We start from the raw sequence: 18,828 nt of genomic DNA on the forward strand, positions 1-18,828 counted from the left end.
CGGACGCGCTAACGAACCCGATGTTACAGTGTGCGAATAAGTTTCCAAATTTTGCTAGCCACACGGACTAGCTATGCCTGAAAGTTACTAGCCCACAAAATTATTCACTGGCCCGAAAATTGATTGGATTTTTACTAGCCACGGGCTAGAGGGCCAGTGGCTATTTCGAACACTGCCAATGTTACAGTTATATTACGACCAATTGCAAAATTAGTGTAAGTGTTGTAACGCTACAGTTACTCATAACCAATTATTTACGCGGGTATCTAATATATGACAAACCTAACCCTGGTCATACGAGATTTAAAGGGTATTGAAATGCGTGTCCTACATTCACAGCATTTACGGTTGTTACACATGAACACAATGGCCAGATTGACACACTTATGAAACATATATAAATACATAGTTGAGTGTTCGTGTATTTCAACACCTCCATAAACGTGTGCAAATCCGGCAGCCAAATGATATGTAGATTTCAAACGTCGACGGTTCTGGACGTTAATATATCATGCAGGAAAACAATTCGAGCACGACTTAGTTCTCAAACCAAGAGCATGGGCACAGCAAAGAAGACAACCAAAGCCCTGTGCATAATAAAATGTCTTCGCGCATGTTGTTAATGGAGGCAAATTGAAGAAAGAACCTTTGTTTTACTCTTCTTACAGACGAGTTACAAAATACTGATTGCCAGCTCGACAAAGCCGAGAGATGAAGTCCGTATTAAACAAAGTAGGGGTGTTCTGGAATATGCTAGTTTGGCCCCAATGCCTTTATTGTCTTAAGTCGAAGTTGTTAGTACTCAAAATCGATCTGTACTTCAAATAAACGTCACAGTAAGTCGTTGTTTTAGCAGAGTAACACAGTTAGAGCAAATGTAACAAAATGACAAATGAACATAGTAGAAGTGACTTTCCCTCAAAAACAAACAGAGATGATGTCAAGAAAAGTAGGAATATCTCAGTACCTTGTAGTTCTACCCGGGGTACACCATATGTCCAAATGTTTGAATGACCTGTTTAGACTTTTAGCACTCAAAACACATACTGGCCAGACCAGTGACCATCCGGGTTCGAATTGGACTTCAGCAGTCAATGCTTGCCGTAAGAGGTGACTAAATGGGATCGAGTGGTCAGGCTCTGACATGGTTGACACATGTCATCGTATCCCAATTGCGTAGATTGACACACATGGTGTTTGTTCATCACTGGATTGTCTGGTCCAGACTCGATTATTTACAGACCGCCGCCATATAGCTGAAATATTGCTGAGTGCGGCGCTAAACGTGAGTCAAATCAAATCAGATCAAACATACTGGTCATATTATGTAAGTGTGATATTAGATGTTAATGTTGGATGGTTAGCTAACTGATGATAAAGAATATTACAGTTCGTGCGGTTGCTTTGATAATTATTTCAGGTTGGCCAGCCATATCTAGAGTAATAAAGGTAAAATGGTTTATAGATGCATAGTAACTACTTGATTACATCATGTCAAGTTGGCAACTACACGGTATCTTATCTTTATTGCCACTAATAAACTTTTAAAATGTTAGTCAAAGAGAGTGTCAACACGCTCACACCGATAGCAGCCTTCTGTTTGGGTCACAAAGAGCTTTCAGCGATTCTTGCAACGTATGTAGGCAAATCAGCATGTGCGGACAAATTCAGAATCTGGATGCCGGAAAGTCGGGGCTACCCCCAACACGTACGTGTATTCAGCAACATACGATGACATTGATGTCCATATGATCAGCGTAATAGCATAGGTTAGATATTTCCTGGATTCTTTGAAACTGCCATCATGTGTGTGCACATACTTCAGTGCTTCTGGACAAGCTTCTCCGGTCACGTACACTGGAATACTGGAGTATATACCAGAGCTTAATTGGGGATACAGTAAGTTTTACTTCAAACTTGTTGGATTAAATACTGGCTGGGCATTTAGAGTGCCAAAACATAGGGAAAACATCTTTAATTCATTCAGAACATGTTTTTGGAAAAAAGAGCAGAAGTTTATATAGACGCGACAAATTCCTTTCCACATCGAGAAGAAATCTCCTAGTGCAGAGTCGATTGTATAATTGGGATAATATCACTCTACATTATTTCTTTATTTAATAACTGATATGATGTCCAGAATATATACTCTCTCAAAAAAGAAACGCATATAGGAATTTCAACTGTATTTTTATGTTTATTTTGAAACATCTTGTAGGCTTTATGAGTCAATGAAATATAGCGAAATTGCACACTGGGAAAGCAGACTTATCCGTCTTTGGCACCAACTCGAGGAAAGTCAGTTTGAGTGTCACATGGAGACGTGTTTTGGCGCTGAAGTCAATACCTCGTGTGACCACCGTGTGCATCCAGAACTGCACGGCATCGCCTCGGCATCGAACGAATAAGTCTCAGAATCTCGTGTTGCCCAATCGCAGCCCACTCTGCCTGTAGTGCCTGTGCGAGTTGCTGAAGTGTCTGGGGATGAGGGTTACGGCGTCGCACCCGTCTGTCCAGGGCATCCGGTAGTGGTTGCCGTAGCTGTTCGATGACGCAGGTGATGTACCCGGATGTAGCGATCCTGCGCCGCAGTGGTGGCTCGAGGTCGCCCACTACGAGGGGCATCTGCTATCGCATTCTGCCGGCGATATCTCTCCCAGAGCCGTGAAATGGTGCTTTGGTGAACATCCATGCTTCGGGCAACTGCACTTAGAGACTGGCCAGCTTCAAGCAAACCAATGGCGATATGACGGTTGGCTTCACTTAGACGTGGCATTTTGCGTTCGTCAACTATATTCCAAATACAGTGAATAATCGACAGACAGCGATCAACCTTTTATACCCATCATTGAGACTATCTGATCCCCAACTTTTACGTACATTGCATGTGAATTGTGTATTCTGTGACACTTCACGCCGAAATTGAAGATCATGCTGTTAAATACGGGTATTTTACGGATGGTGCGTTTTGTTGTGATGTTTCAAAACATAAACACCATAGGACTCATAAACAGAGCAAAACCTTTTGTAAAATGAATCACGTTTTCATTCATTGCTACATGAAATTGCTATTTTCACGATGCGTTTCTTTTTGGGAGAGTATATTATGTTCCTCAAAGGGTATTACCCAAAGAATTTTTCGATACAATGTCTATTCTTTAAAGAGAATTACATTTAAATAAACTTGAAATTTTGGCCTGACATTTAATTACATACTGAAGGCATTAGGCCGTTTCCGACAGCTTGAATGTTACAGTGTTGAGAATAATTATGCAGGTTCCGTCTTGCGAATGTAAAAATAAAATATTGTAGAATATATTTGAATTTGATGAAACCTTAGTAAGTCCACATATAAAAATAGTCTTGTTTCTCATTACCGCCCAACCCAAAAATTCAACCCGCCCCAAAGATTTTTTTATATTTTCTACACTATAATAAATGCATCTTTGACTCTCAAAATGTGCATGAATTTTTTCACGCTTCTAACTTTTGATTATCTATCAGAGAAAAGATGTACATTTCCACAGAAATCAAAGGATTGTGGACATAAAATAAAATGTAAACCCAGCTTTACTTCTCTGAGAGGCATTAGAAGTTGGAGCATAAAGAAAGAAAACAATATATGGATGAACAATTTCTTTATTGCTGTGAGAGCAATAATGTGCCAGCCTGACTTATATTTTTTTTTTAAAAGTGATGAGAAACAAGAATATTTTTATGTGGCCTCACTTAGAAAAATATACTATAATTTTGACATTGTCATGGTAACACGCGACTCTTTCTATATATGGGGGCGGTGGGGTAGCCTAGTGGTTAAGGCGTTCGCTCGTCACGCCGAAGACCCGGGTTCGATTCCCCACGTGGGTGCAATGCGTTAAGCCCATTGCCGGTGTCCCCCGCCGTGATATTGCTGGAATATTGCTAAAAGCGGCGTAAAACCAAACTCACTCACTCACTATTTCTATATGACAGTTCCTCCGAGACTATTTGCACGCCATAAAATAATTACCTCTTGATATACTTACACCAACTGACCTTTGTTTCTTGTACACCTTCTGGGGCAGTGGGGTAGCCTAGTGATGAAAGAGTCCGCTCGTCACGCTGAACACCCGGGTCGATTCTAGGGTCGATGGGTACAATGTGTGAAGCCTATTTCTGGTGTCCCCTGTCGTGATATTGCTGGAATATTGCTAAAAGCAGCATAAAATCATACACACTCACCCACTCACTCACTCTTTGGTAATACAACCGCCTCAGTGGTGTAGTGGTTAGTGGAGAGCGGAAAGTCGTGGGTTCGATCCCCGGCCGCGTCATACCAAAAAGACGTTAAAATATGGTACTTGTTGGTCCCTGCCTGGCGCTCGGCATCAATGGGTACATCAAGGACTGGTCGGCTTGGAGTCAGTATAATGTGTCTGAGTGGGGTATTCATGCTTAACTGTGGCATGGTATCTCAGTGAGCTATAGCTAGCACTATAAAACCAGCTAACGTCTGGGCTAATACATGAAGCCACACATACACACACATGCACGTCGTCATATGAGCGAAATATTGGACGTGTTGGAGGGTAGGCGTGGGTGCTGGCTTGGCTGTGGTTGTCAGGGCCGGCGTGGATGATCTAGATTATGTTTTGGGAGATGTCATAGGCCCCGTAAGTCTTGCGAGTCGCTACTTCAGGTACTAAGCTGGTTCCCTTGCGATATGCGAGACGGGGCCCAGCTCACTCCCAGTACCAGATTTCCGGTGACAAGCGTATATTCAAGAACCAGTTCTGGTTCCAATTTGCGCGACCGCCAAATATGACTTTACTAGACCGGACCTAGTGTACAACCATGCTTGGCCCTCACTATCGGTTCCTTACTGTCAACTGACAACCATAAGGCCATTCGAAAAGGTATGAAACGTTGTTTGTCACCGGAAGTACTAAGGTCTCGCGAAGTGCCCTACTTACGGGCCCTACTGCTGATGGGTTGATGGGGGTGAGAGGTGACAGCAGAGATGTTTAGAATAAGCTCCGTCTAATGTATCAACACATCCGCAATCGAATGTGATGTAAACGTTATCATACGAATCCAGATACGCCACTTTAAGCACTTTTCCAGCAATATCAAGGTGGGGAAAACCAGAAATGGCCTTCACATTTGGTACCCATTTGGGGAATCGAACCTGGGTCTTCGGCGTGACAGGCGAACGACTAGGCTACCCCACCGCCCCTGAATGACATGGAAGGCACGTGAAATGGGCTTCACACATTGTACCCACGTGGGGAATCGAACCCGGGCCATCGGCGTGACTAGTCAACGATTTAACCGCAAGGCTACCCATCCGTCCCCCCTTCACTTTGGGACACTACACGAGGCACAATAAAGGGTTCCTCGGGTTTATATACAATGGAAATGCCGTGGGTATAAAAGTCAATGTGAACTGTAAGAATATATGTCATCACGAGCAGACAGGATTCCCAGAATCCACGATCATTCATATTTACAGACAATTGTCCAATATGCTCAAATCGATTTTAGCAAATAAACATGCATAACTGTTTGCACTAATCATTTATTTATTGCACTCATTTATTGACATTCTTCACGTGCAATGGTAGTTTTTTTTTGTTGGTTTTATCAATGGAGTAGCGGTCGATAGAAGTAGACCTTTGTCGTCAGGAGTTAACATACATCAGAATAGAAGCGAATAAACAATTTGTGTATTCATCAGAATAATCGATTGTACATTTCGACTTCATCAGTATGATATGCGTTCATGCATATCTATGATCAGGGTTAGATTCCCCACATGGGTACAATGTATGAAGCCCATTTCTTGTGTACCCCGTCGTGATATTGCTGGAATATTTCGTAAAGCGGCGTAAAACTAAACTCACTCGCTCATTAATGAATGCATAACTATCAAAAACTATGATTCCAGGTGTTGCTAAAATTGGCGTATCCTGACCCATCGGTGACAGTCATCACAAATACATGCGGAGGCAAGTAAATCGTTTACAAAAGACCGAAGCTGACATCGTACACACCAAACTAGGTTCCTACATCGGACATCGTCGCATATTTGTTTGTTGACTCCAGATTGCATGTTTTTATTTGCCCATTTCTGGTGTCCCCCGTCGTGATGTTACGGGAATATTGCTAAAAGCGGCATAAAACTAAACTCACTCACTCAAATCCGGTTTGGCAAGACGAGTGAATGCTTTAACATCCAACCTCAGCCACCCCTATCTTCAACAACATGTATTGATTCTCTCCTACGCTATCCTGGTGACTTCATGAACATAAGTGTCCTCTCAGGCAAGAACAGTGGATCGTTGTTACATTCAACTTCTGCTTGCTTGTACACTCCGGGTGATATTGAACTGTTGTGGAATTATTCAATATTCCCTTGGCAATGGAATGTAAAATCGATATCAAGGACAATGAATTAGTATTGCACTGTAGGTGATTCAACTTGGAAGGCATCAATAAGACTTATCTCCTCTTTGTTCAGACTGGGTGCATCTGTCTGTGAAAAACTGGGTCACTTTAGCTGTGTTCACGATGCGACGGGGGAAGTTACGAGGGAAGAAGAAAGTGAACATAAGAAAGCTGTTGGCAACCTTGCTGATGTTTGGCTTGATATCAGTGTTTGTAATGTTAAATTACTCTCAACAATCTGCACACTTTCGGAAGCTGGCTCAAAGCTTGTCTGTGATGAAGTCAGCTCGAGGATTCTTGCAACGTTTCTATGCAAATCATCATGCGCGGAGCAATTCAGAATCCCAAACCGGATTCCAGGAAGTTGGGGATGCTCTCGACACGTACGTGTATTCAGCAACATACGATAACATTACTGTGCCTATAATCAGAGTAATAGCATTGGTTAGACATTTCTGGGATGCTAAGAAAATGCCAACATTTGTTTGCACATACTTCAACGCTTCAGGACAAGCTTCTCCGGCCACGTACACTGGCATACTAGAGTATGTACCAGAGCCCAAATGGGGATACAGGTAGGTTTTACTTTAAACGTATTGGGTTACATGCCGACTTGGCACTTAGGGTGACAAAATATAGGCGTAAAATGTCTTTAAATGTTCCAGTTTTAATGCATTCAAAATAGGAAAAGTATTGTTGTGGAATAAAGAGCAGATAATTATGTATCACTCTACATTAATCAGTTGTTTAATAACTGATATGATGTTGAAACAAGTTCAATGGAATATATTCTTCAAAATCTGTTAAATAAATTTAAAGCCGACAACTTTGTTCTCGTTAATTTCAAATCCTTCAGTGAACATGTTCAATACAGTTTTTATGCTTTAAAGAAAATTACATTTTGATAAACTTAAAACTTTCAGTGATTAAGACAATATTTGTGATTTCTCACAGAAACTTCATCAACATCACTATTCATTGTAACTCACTCAGAGAAAGGTTTTGATGAAAGGTTCAGACTTGTTACAAAATGAATGGCAATGAATTGGTCATGAACATGATCGTGGTAATCACTAAAATAAATCAATGAAATATTGATTGACATGACCATAATTGTCATTTAAGGATTTGGAAGGAAGTGCTGATGATTGTGATCTTAACTGTCACATAAGTAATGGCAATGACGTTTGACAGACATGATCCTAACGGTCACAGAATGAATGACAATGACGTTTTGGCAGACATGATCCTAACTGTCACAGAATGAATGAAAATCACGTTTTGACAGACATGATCATAACTGTCACAGAATGAATTAAAATCACGTTTTGACAGACATGATCGTGGCTGTTACAGAATGAATGGCAATGACGTTTTGACAGACATTATCATAACTGTCACAGAATGAATGGCAATGACGCTTTGACAGACATGATCCTAACTGTCACAGACTGAATGGCAATGACGTTTTGGCAGACATGATCGTAACTGTCACAGAATGAATGGCAATGACGTTTTGACAGACATGATCGTAACTGTCACAGAATGAATGGCAATGACGTTTTGGCAGACATGATCTTAACTGTCACAGAATGAATGGCCATGACGTTTTGACAGACATGATCGTAATTGTCACAGAATGAATGGCCATGACGTTTTGACAGACATGATCATAACTGTCACAGAATGAATGAAAATCACGTTTTGACAGACATGATCGTGGCTGTTACAGAATGAATGGCAATGACGTTTTGACAGACATTATCATAACTGTCACAGAATGAATGGCAATGACGCTTTGACAGACATGATCCTAACTGACATGATCCTAACTGTCACAGAATGAATGGCAATGACGTTTTGGCAGACATGATCGTAACTGTCACAGAATGAATGGCAATGACGTTTTGACAGACATGATCATAACTGTCACAGAATGAATGGCAATGACGTTTTGACAGACATGATCGTAACTGTCACAGAATGAATGGCAATGACGTTTTGACAGACATGATCCTAACTGTCACAGAATGAATGGCAATGACGTTTTGACAGACATGATCGTAACTGTCACAGAATGAATGGCAATGACGTTTTGACAGACATGATCGTAACTGTCACAGAATGAATGGCAATGACGTTTTGACAGACATGATCGTAACTGTCACAGAATGAATGGCAATCACGTTTTGACAGACATGATCATAACTGGTACTGAATGAATGGCAATGACGTTTTGACAGACATGATCCTAACTGGTACTGAATGAATGGGCAATGACGTTTTGACAGACATGATCCTAACTGTCACAGAATGAATGGCAATGATGTTTTGACAGACATGATCATAACTGTCACAGAATGAATGGTAATCACGTTTTGACAGACATGGTCATAACTGGTACTGAATGAAACAATCACGTTTTGACAGACATGTGACTCAATGAATGGCAATGAATAAAAATAATATTCCAATCTTCTTTGAGTGGCATTTTAGAAGCTGGGAAGTACTATATAGACAACCAAGAGGTCAAGCAACGGTACAAGAATCTGTATCGAAACGTCGCACTCACGAAATAAAGAAGTTGTTATCCATAGTTTGACTAAATTCCAGTCAGACGCCTGACGAACTCTGTCAAAATGGTATGCACGTTTTGCCCATCGAGGACAGGCAAGCTGATCATTCATTTGTTCATGTCTGACAACACTTCATTGCCATTCTGTATGTGCGTTATTATTCAGGTGTGTGTGTTAAAATGGTGTGATATTACATTTTATTGCCCGTAAAATAAATTTGTCGAATTCTGTTTGGTCAATAGCCAAAGCATACGAAACCATGTAGGCGCATTCGTAACTACTCGTGTCATTCCGGCAAGCCGGGTGGCGTCTCGTAACCTTCTCGTGGCCATATTTACGACTGGGACCTGTCAAAGCGCAAACGGGCATGGAGATGAAAATAGTCTTCTACTATTACCAAGGAAAGATAACTCTGAATTTCCAAACATGGCTTCTAGAATATCCTATTTCCCGTGGGCAAAACAGCAATACAGTCATTCCCTTTGTAAATATGTTTCAGTGTTTAAAGTTGCTGATCCTTTAAATTAGCTCAAAGTTTATGTTTAAATTGTGCTTTGTGCTTTGCATAGTTTAGCGAAGTTTCAAAGTTCAACGGTGCCGCCATTTTCATGCTTCGAAATGCGTTTTACTACGCACGATTTGATTGGTTTGCCACTATTCTTTGCAATAATGGCGTGCGATCGGGGTACGAGTCTTCTTGTAGGTCACGGAAAGAAGCGAGTAGTTACGAATGCATGTAGGCGGATTTGCCACGTGACTCACTACAGTGGTTGTACAAATGCCCTTGACCTCAGATGGAATGTGGCGGCTTCAATTCAAGTTGGCGTATACAATTATAAGCATCAACAGAGTACTAAAATTGTTGCCATAAATTCTTATTCGTTTGGGTAAATAAATATATTTAAAAAAAAAATGTTTCTGTATTTCACTTGCCGTTTAACAGAGGCGGTGGGATAGCCTTGTGGTTAAAGCGTTCGCTCGTCACGACGTAGACCAGGGTTCCATTCCCCACATGGGTACAATATGTGAAGCCCATTTATGGGTCCCCCGCCGTGACATTGCTGGAATATTGCTAAAAGCGGCGTAAGACAAACTCACTCACCTGTTTAAGAAAACCTCCCCTGTATGACAATTCAGGAAAAATCATTGCGAAACGTTTAGGGTCTCATAAAGATAAGCTAGATAAAGAAATATTAAGGGTAATAAATTCATTACACGGTGTTTTGAAAGGTTGTAGGGGACTGTAAGCTCATTGTAACTTTATAAGGGCCTTACAGATCCCTTCACCCTTTCAAAACACCGTGTGACGACTGACTGACTGAGTTTGGTTTTACGCCGCTTTTAGCAATATTCCAGCAACATCACGGCGGGGGACACCAGAAATGGGCTTCACACATTGTACCCATGTGGGTATTCGAACCCGGGTCTTCGGCAAGGCGAGCCAACGCTTTAACCACTAGGCAACCCCACCGCCCCCACCGTGTGACAAATAGTATCAAGCTGGGAACATTGTACTTACTTTCTTCTCCTTATATGTTCTTGAATGAAATGGTGATCGAGCTTACGCTTGAGGTTAAGAGTTTGTCGGTCTGTGATTGGAGGTAGTGTGAGGTATGTAAGAAGATATTTGTATTGGTTGAATTTAATGAATGTTGAATTTTTACCCCCCTGAACCCCGCCTTGGCTCCGCCATTGCTTAACATTAACTTCAGTGTGGACTTTAGTCATTTTCAAAGGGGGGAGGGGTCAACACCCCCCACCCCACCCCACCCCCTGGATGCGCCACTGAATGGCCCGGTGCGTTAAACATGAATGTATAAGTATTTTATCCAGTACACATGACACCAAAATAAACTAATATTATCATGTAAATACTGAATCCAGAAGTGTTGATGTTGTGTATATACCATCCTTGGAGTCAATCACTTAAGTCTAGAGGTGTGACGATACAGAAATTTCACGAAACGATACGTATCGCGATAGTTTGGACGATACGATTCGATTCGATGCATATCGCGATATGCTATCTTTAGTTATTTTCTTTAAAAAGTATATTTTGATAGCAATCCTTAGAGTCCATCACTGGACAGGTGGTGACCTTCATCAAGGTCACTCGAATGGTCATCGACTATCTCCTTTTTATTGCCTTTTTCGGATACTATTCAGGATTTCTATAAAATTAATATTATATTTCAATGATTTATTTTCAGATACCATTCAGGATTTATTAAGTGTGTTCTGCCTAAAGATGTCCAACCAACAGCAGTCAGCATCAGTGGGAATATTACTGCAGAGGCCCATAATATGCTGAGAGTTATCTACCCCTTGAAGAAGAAAAGACAGTTGACCAGATGTTTCTCAGCACTTCATTCCAATTTCAGCAACACTTTGCAGCTGATACAGACCCTTGAAATCAGTCTCATGTTCGGTGTCGAACACTTCATTGTTTACAATTACAGTATACACGAATCTGCCATGAATGTTTTGAAACATTACCGTAATTTGGGAGTGTTAGATATCTTACCTTGGGATGTACCTGTAAACCGAACTCAGATTCATTATTTTGCACAACTTGCCGCCATTCAAGAGTGTATTTATAGAAACTTGCACGTCTCTGAATATATACTGACAGGAGACACGGACGAAGTCTACATACCTAAAGTGTATTCCAATATATCGGACATGATCGCTGACAACTTGAAAGGTCGACAATCATGTTCTGGTATGCTTGTCCGAAATGCCTTTTTCCCTTTGAACCTTCAACCTCATGTGGGGAATTTTACCCTGAAACAGGAAGCAAGAAGACTGAATCTTACTTATCTGTTGTACACAAGTCATTTAAAAAGAAACAACCCGGGAGACAGGACAAAACTGATCATCAAACCTACAGGTGTTGAAATCGGTGGTATTCATTCTGTTGAAAGATTTCGTAAGGGACACAGTTTTTGTATATGTCCATATTCTCGGTGCCTTCTTCACCATTACCGGATTGTACCGCCAAAGGAGTGGGGATCCTTCCGAGCAACGGATGTTTCGTTGTTGAAGTATTCTGAAAAAATTGTTAAGCGTATTATCGACAGGTTAAAGCGTTTACACGAGGAGGAACAGAGCGGTTTTTAAAGTTTTGATGTGTTAGTGTTTTGATATGTTTTGAGTATGAAAAGGATGGGAAAAGGATGTAATTGTCTTGTTCATTCAACTTCCACACCTTCTGCAAATGTGCTTGACGGGATAGTAGAAATTGCCTTTGCACATTCTATCCTTGACCGGAATCAAACCTCGACCTTCTGGGTGAGGAGCCAACACTTTAACCACCAAGCTACCCCTCAGCGCCGTCAGATATCGTTGCTTACAACATCAATCATCGGGTCTGCTGATTCGTAATATATGTGTTAGATGTAACGAATACTTATGTAATTCAAATCAGTTAGAAGTGCGTGATGTTTTTGCTTTTAAAATTATCATTGTGGACCTTAGTAGATGCACCACAACTGCAAAATGTAAAACGCAGTGTGTGATTTGTTGAAAAACGTTGTTTTGAGAGATGGAAAACAACTTCGATTTCAGAAATTTCTCCAGCTTGATCTTTTTCATTTAGCATTGCACTAAATATATCGATTATTGTAACTTGATTGATATTCGTTGTATCGATCGTTCACCGCACTCTGTCTGTCGGTCCTTCCTTTTGTTAATGATGGCATCTAATCATAAAGATTATCATGAATATATTTTACGAATATAATTACGACGATAGCCGATAGCCGATAACGACACATACACAACCCACTGTGGGGAAGAGGCGGTGGGGTAAGATAGTGGTTGAAGCCTTCGCTCGTCACACTGAAGACCCGAGTTCGATTCCCCACACGGATACATTGAAACCCATTTCTGGTGTCCCTGCTGTGATATTGCTGGGATATTTCTAAAAGCGGTGTAAAACCCAACTCACTCACTGTAGAGAAGAAGCGGTGGCGTAGCCCAGTGGTTGAAGCGTTCGCTCGTCACGCTGAAGACCCTGGTTCGATTTCTCCCATGGGTACAATTTGAAACCCATTTCTGTTGTCCATCGCTGTGATATTGCTGGAATATTGCTAAAAGCGACGTAAAAGTCACTGTAGGGACATTGCAGCCAGGGTTTTTTCCAAAAAATATATCGACACCCATTTTTTTAAAGATGGGCCTTTACTTGTACTTGATGTGTTTAAATATTTACTTTTATAATAAACATACATAATTCACAATGATGATCCAGGTAACCTGGAGGTTTAACCGAAATTACCTGAATCAGGAACTGAAACCTGGCTAAACACTACGGTAATAACACATGTTTATCTCCATTATGCCATGACCGTCTTCGACGCAAACAATGTGTTGCTATTGATGTTAATGATTGATGGGTCGTTGACTACATATTATGCTTCAGTGGACTAGGTGATCTGGAGTTTACATCGATCCAGTCTGATGTTTTGGAACCGGCCGCGGAATATTACTGATGAAGTTTTCAGTGGGAATAAAATATGTATGTCTCCATTCTACCATGGCAGAGTTAGACGTGGACAATGTGTTGCTGTCAAAGATATCGATTGGAAAACCATTGGATGAGCTTAGCGATTGAGTGGTTTCCGATCTGAAGGAAATGAGTAAGTCAGTTTAGTTTTACACCACACTCAGCAATATTCCAGCTCTATGGCGGCGGTCTGTAAATAATCGAGTCTGGACCAGACAATCCAGTGATCAATATCATGACTATCCATCTACGCAATTACGAAACGACATGTGTCAGCCAAGCCAGCGAGCCTGACCACCCGATCCCGTTAGTCGCCTCTTACGACAAGCATGGGTTACTGAAGCATGAAGATCAATGTGTGAAGCCCATTTCTGGTGTTCCCTGTCGCGACATTGCTGGAATATTGCTAAAAGCGGCGTAAAACCATATTCACTCACTCATTAACTAATATGTCGTAGTGTCATGCTGGTGTGTGGCTCATGGATTAAGTAACTTCAGACATCATAGCGCGACCCTCCTGATAACTCTCAGTGTGTATCTCGAGTTTTTTACAAATACGTGAGTGAATTTAGTTTTACGCCGCTTTTAGAAATATTCCAGCAATAACACGGCGAGGGACACCAGAAAGGGGCTTCACACATTGTATCCATGTGGGAAATAGAACCCGGGTCGGGGCGAGCGAACGCTTTAACCAAATTTGAGGGAACGAATTTGAAAGAAAGGTTATTCCCTTACTTGTTTTGAGTAAGGTGTACTTTAGGGGGCCATAATGACCCTTTCTGGTATTTTTGAGTGAGACGCCTGCGGGTGGCATGTTTTAGCGACATGTTATTCCCTTACTTGTTTTGAGTGAGGGTATTTTAGGGGAAAGTAATACTCCTTTTTGGCACTTTTGAGTGAGAAGCCTTCGGGTGGCATATTTTAGGGAAATGTTATTCCCTTACTTGTTTCGAGTGTGGTGTATTTTAGGGCGCCATAATGCTCTTTGGGGGCATATTTGAGTGAGAGGTCTTCGGGTGGCACATTTCGGGAAATATTATCCCTTACTTGTATCGAGTGAGGTATATTTTAGGGCGCCATAATGCCCCCTTTTTGGTATTTTTGAGTGAGGTGTCTTTGGGTGGCATATTATAGCGAAATGTTATTCCTTTACTTATTTTGGGTGAGGTGTATATTTGGGGACCATAATGAGCCTTCCTGGTATTTTTGCGTGAGGGGTCTGCGGTTGGCATGTTTTAGCGACATGTTATTCTCTTACTTGTTTCGAGTGTGGTGTATTTTAGGGCGCCATAATGCTCTGCTCTTTGGGGGAAATATTATCCCTTACTCGAGTGAGAGGTCTTAGGGCGCCATAATGCCCCTTTTGGTATTTTTTGGTGAGGTGTCTTTGGGTGGCACATGTCATAGCGAAATGTTATTCCTTTACGTATTTTGGGTGAGGTGTATATTTGGGAACCATAATGAGCCTTCCTGGTATTTTTGCGTGAGGGGTCTGCGGATGGCATATATCGGGGAAATGTTTTCCCTGTTTTGAGTGAAGTTTACTCCTTCACATGCATTTCTCACGCGTTGCTATTCTGACATTGATCTGTTTTCCACGTAAACAATAGATCACAATACAACACACAGGCATGGTGATGGTGATGGACCTTGGTCTGGCATTGATTCCTGCAAGAAATGGTCGTTTTAACTAGAGCGTGTACACAGTACCATTCAACCCGAGGGTGGAAATTCCAAAGAGAATTTGAATTGTTTGTTGAATACTATTTGAATCCAAAACATCAACAATGAAGGTACATGAATTGTTATTGTATCGACATGCTCGTATGTTGCATATTGATCTGTACTGCTTCATCTTTGTTGGATGTCAATGTCTATGCATGGTGTGTTCTCTTTTTGCCTGCACTGCACTTGGCTATAAGCGGATTAGGGTTAACAGTCCAGTGCCTGCACTATTATAGTCTGTTCAAGTAAGGTGGAGTTCAGTACCCATTCACCGAGCTCGCTAGCCGACCACACTGAACACAGTTCATAATGATTAGTCAACTTAGTCATTAAAAGTAATCAAATATGATATGGTCGAGGCATGGGGTTATAAAACTGCAAAATCTGGTGGGATTGTGAAGGTGATTATTGTGTCATATGAAACAAGCAATACAATTGTATGTATTTATGTATAATGCACAGTGCACAAAAGTATATATTTCCTGGTGTAACATTTAACGCTTATTATGTATTTGCTGATTTAAAATTTAATCATATTTGCCAGACATTTTTTGTATATTTGTATACATGCAATATTGTGTATGCATATGATGTTACATGCAATATTAGTAAAATTAAAAATGTCACCATATTTTCAAATAACTCATATTCGTATATTTGCTATTGCTATATGCAATAAACAAAATGTGATAAACTTTACTGTTTACCAACAAGCGCTGGCATACTTGCTTTTCTACAACAGACTATAGCTTTAATCCCCATTGTTGTAAGGATTAGTACGGTCCAGTAATTTCAATCTCAAAACAGTACGTGCAGGCAAAAAGAGAACACCTCCTATGCATTGGTGTCCTTTCCCGAATTAAGTTATGTTAATCTGAATGCATGTGCATTGGACGAGTGTGTTTACAGATTTCCATAATGCCAAGCCATGAAGATGCACATTGGAGGACAGGGAGATGGTGTACCGTGGTCGGGGACAGGGAGATGATGTACCGTGGTCGGGGACAGGGAGATGATGTACCGTGGTCGGGGACAGGGAGATGGTGTACCGTGGTCGGGGATAGGGAGATGGTGTACCGTGGTCGGGTACAGGGAGATGGTGTAGCGTGGTCGGGGATAGGGAGACGATGTACCGTGGTTGAGGACAGGGAGATGGTGTACCGTGGTCGGGGACAGGGAGATGGTGTACCGTGGTCGGGGACAGGGAGATGATGTACCGTGGTCGGGGATAGGGAGATGGTGTACCGTGGTCATGGATAGGGAGATGGTGTACTGTGGTCGGGGACAGGGAGATGGTGTACCGTGGTCATGGATAGGGAGATGATGTACCGTGGTCGGGGATAGGGAGATGGTGTACTGTGGTTGGGGATAGGGAGATGGTGTACCGTGGTTGAGGACAGGGAGATGGTGTACCGTGGTTGAGGACAGGTAGATGGTGTACCGTGGTCGGGGACAGGGAGATGGTGTACCGTGGTTGAGGACAGGGAGATGGTGTACCGTGGTTGAGGACAGGGAGATGGTGTACCGTGGTCGGGGACAGGGAGATGGTGTACTGTGGTCGGGGACAGAGAGATGGTGTACCGTGGTCGGGGACAGAGAGATGGTGTACCGTGGTTGAGGACAGGGAGATGGTGTACCGTGGGAATGGACAGGAACAGGGAATGGAAGGAATGGAAGGAATGGACATGGAACAATGGAATGGAAGGAATGGAATGGAATGGAATGGAATGGAAATGGAAATGGAATGGATGGAATGGAATGGAATGGAATGGAAAGAATGGAATGGAATGGAATGGAATGGAATGGAATGGAATGGAATGGAATGGAATGGAATGGAAGGAGGAATGGAATGGAATGGAATGGAATGGAAATGGAATGGAATGGAAGGAATGGAAATGGAGGATGGAATGGAATGGAATGGAAGGAATGGATGGAATGGAAATGGAATAAGGAATGGAATGGAATGGATGGATGGAATGGAATGGGAAGGAATGGAATGGAATGGAATGGAATGGAATGGAATGGATGGAATGGAATGGAATGGAATGGAATGGAATGGATGGAATGGATGGAATGGAATGGAATGGAATGGAAAAATGGAATGGAATGGAATGGATGGAATGGAATGGAATGGATGGAATGAAATGGAATGGAATGGAATGGAATGGAATGGAATGGAATGGAATGGAATGGAATGAAATGGAATGGAATGGAAGGAAAATGAATGGAATGGAATGGAAATGGAAATGGAAATGGAATGGAATGGAATGGAATGGATGGAATGGAAGGAATGGAATGGAATGGAATGAATGGATGAATGGAATGGAATGAAATGGAATGGAATGGAATGAAATGGAAATGGAATGGAATGGAATGGAATGGAATGATGGAATGGATGGAATGGAATGGAATGGAATGGAATGGAATGGAAATGGAATGGAATGAATGGAATGGAATGAATGGAATGGAATGGAATGGAATGGAAGGAATGGATGGAATGGAATGGAATGGAATGGAATGGAATGGATGGAATGGAATGGAATGGAATGGAATGGAATGGAATGGAATGGAATGGAAATGGAGGATGGAATGGAATGGAATGGGCAACTGTGGTCTGGGACAGAGATGGTGTAACTGTGGTCGGGGACAGAGAGATCACGCAACCCACTGGAGGACATGGAGACGAAAACCGTGGTTGGGGACAGAGGATGGAATCAAACTGACAGAGTCTAGGAGACGACAGCAGACCGTGGTCTAGGACAGGTAGATGGTAACCGTGGTCTAGGATCATCGGAACACAGGAAACTGATGGTCTAGGACAGGAGATCACAAATCAGACAGGACAGGGAGATCGAGGGAGAACCGGACAGATCAACCCATTGGAGGATCAAAACGAACAGGAGACTACAACCGTGGTCTAGGAGATCAGGAGACTGAAAACGACACCAGGACAGGCTGAGGATCAGGAAGGAGATGACAAACAGGACAACTGGAATGGAAGGACCAGGCAGGAATGGGACAACCAGGAATGGACCACAGGAAGGACAGGAGACGACCAACAAACGGAGGACCCAGGACACAGAATCAGGAACAGACAGGAAGGAGTGACAACTGGAGGACAGGACAGGAGACGGAATGGAACCCACAGGACACAGGAGAATAGACACAGACAGGAATGGAGGAGACGATCAAACCAGGAACACGGACAGGACAGGACCCGGGACCAAGGAGGACAGGAATGGAGGACGATGGACCAGGAACAGACAGGAAACACAGACAGAACAGAACTGTGGACAGACCAGGAACAGAGACGGCACTGAACAAAATGGAGACAGACAGGAGGACACCGGACAGGAACAGACAGTGGAGAACAGACAGGAAAAGGAACACAGGAGGATGGACAGGGAGAAGGACACAGACAGGAAGGACACAAACGACAACTGGACAGGAACACAGGGACCACAGTGGAGATGGTGAATCAGGAAGCCCAGACAGGAGATGGATGTAACACAGGATGGAACCAAAATGACCATGAAATGACAGGAGGAGACGGAAAATCGGGACAGGAGGCACCAGGAATGGACAGGAGATGAC

The 18,828-nt window shown here is 42.2% G+C and overlaps 1 protein-coding gene across 1 annotated transcript; it reads left to right on the forward strand.

Annotated features, from left to right (window-relative positions):
* Positions 1-1,644: 1,644 nt before the first annotated feature.
* LOC124287188 lies at positions 1,645-12,897 on the forward strand. Its single transcript, XM_046723677.1, has 3 exons — positions 1,645-1,899; positions 5,927-7,001; positions 11,213-12,897. The coding sequence occupies exons 2-3, from the start codon at positions 6,550-6,552 to the stop codon at positions 12,120-12,122; spliced, it is 1,362 nt and encodes a 453-aa protein (XP_046579633.1). The 5' UTR covers positions 1,645-1,899; positions 5,927-6,549; the 3' UTR covers positions 12,123-12,897.
* The last annotated feature ends 5,931 nt before the right edge of the window (positions 12,898-18,828 follow it).

Source organism: Haliotis rubra, unplaced genomic scaffold, assembly GCF_003918875.1.
Source record: "Haliotis rubra isolate DU_JTF1 unplaced genomic scaffold, ASM391887v1 Scf4, whole genome shotgun sequence".
NCBI classification, from domain to species: Eukaryota; Metazoa; Mollusca; class Gastropoda; order Lepetellida; family Haliotidae; genus Haliotis; species Haliotis rubra.

Excerpts from the sequence above, each read along its gene's own strand:
- LOC124287188 (XM_046723677.1), top strand. The coding sequence starts at position 6,550 with ATGCGACGGGGGAAGTTACGAGGGAAGAAGAAAGTGAACATAAGAAAG. Across the intron at positions 7,002-11,212 it reads GAGCCCAAATGGGGATACAG|ATACCATTCAGGATTTATTA; the intron begins GTAGGTTTTACT and ends ATTTATTTTCAG.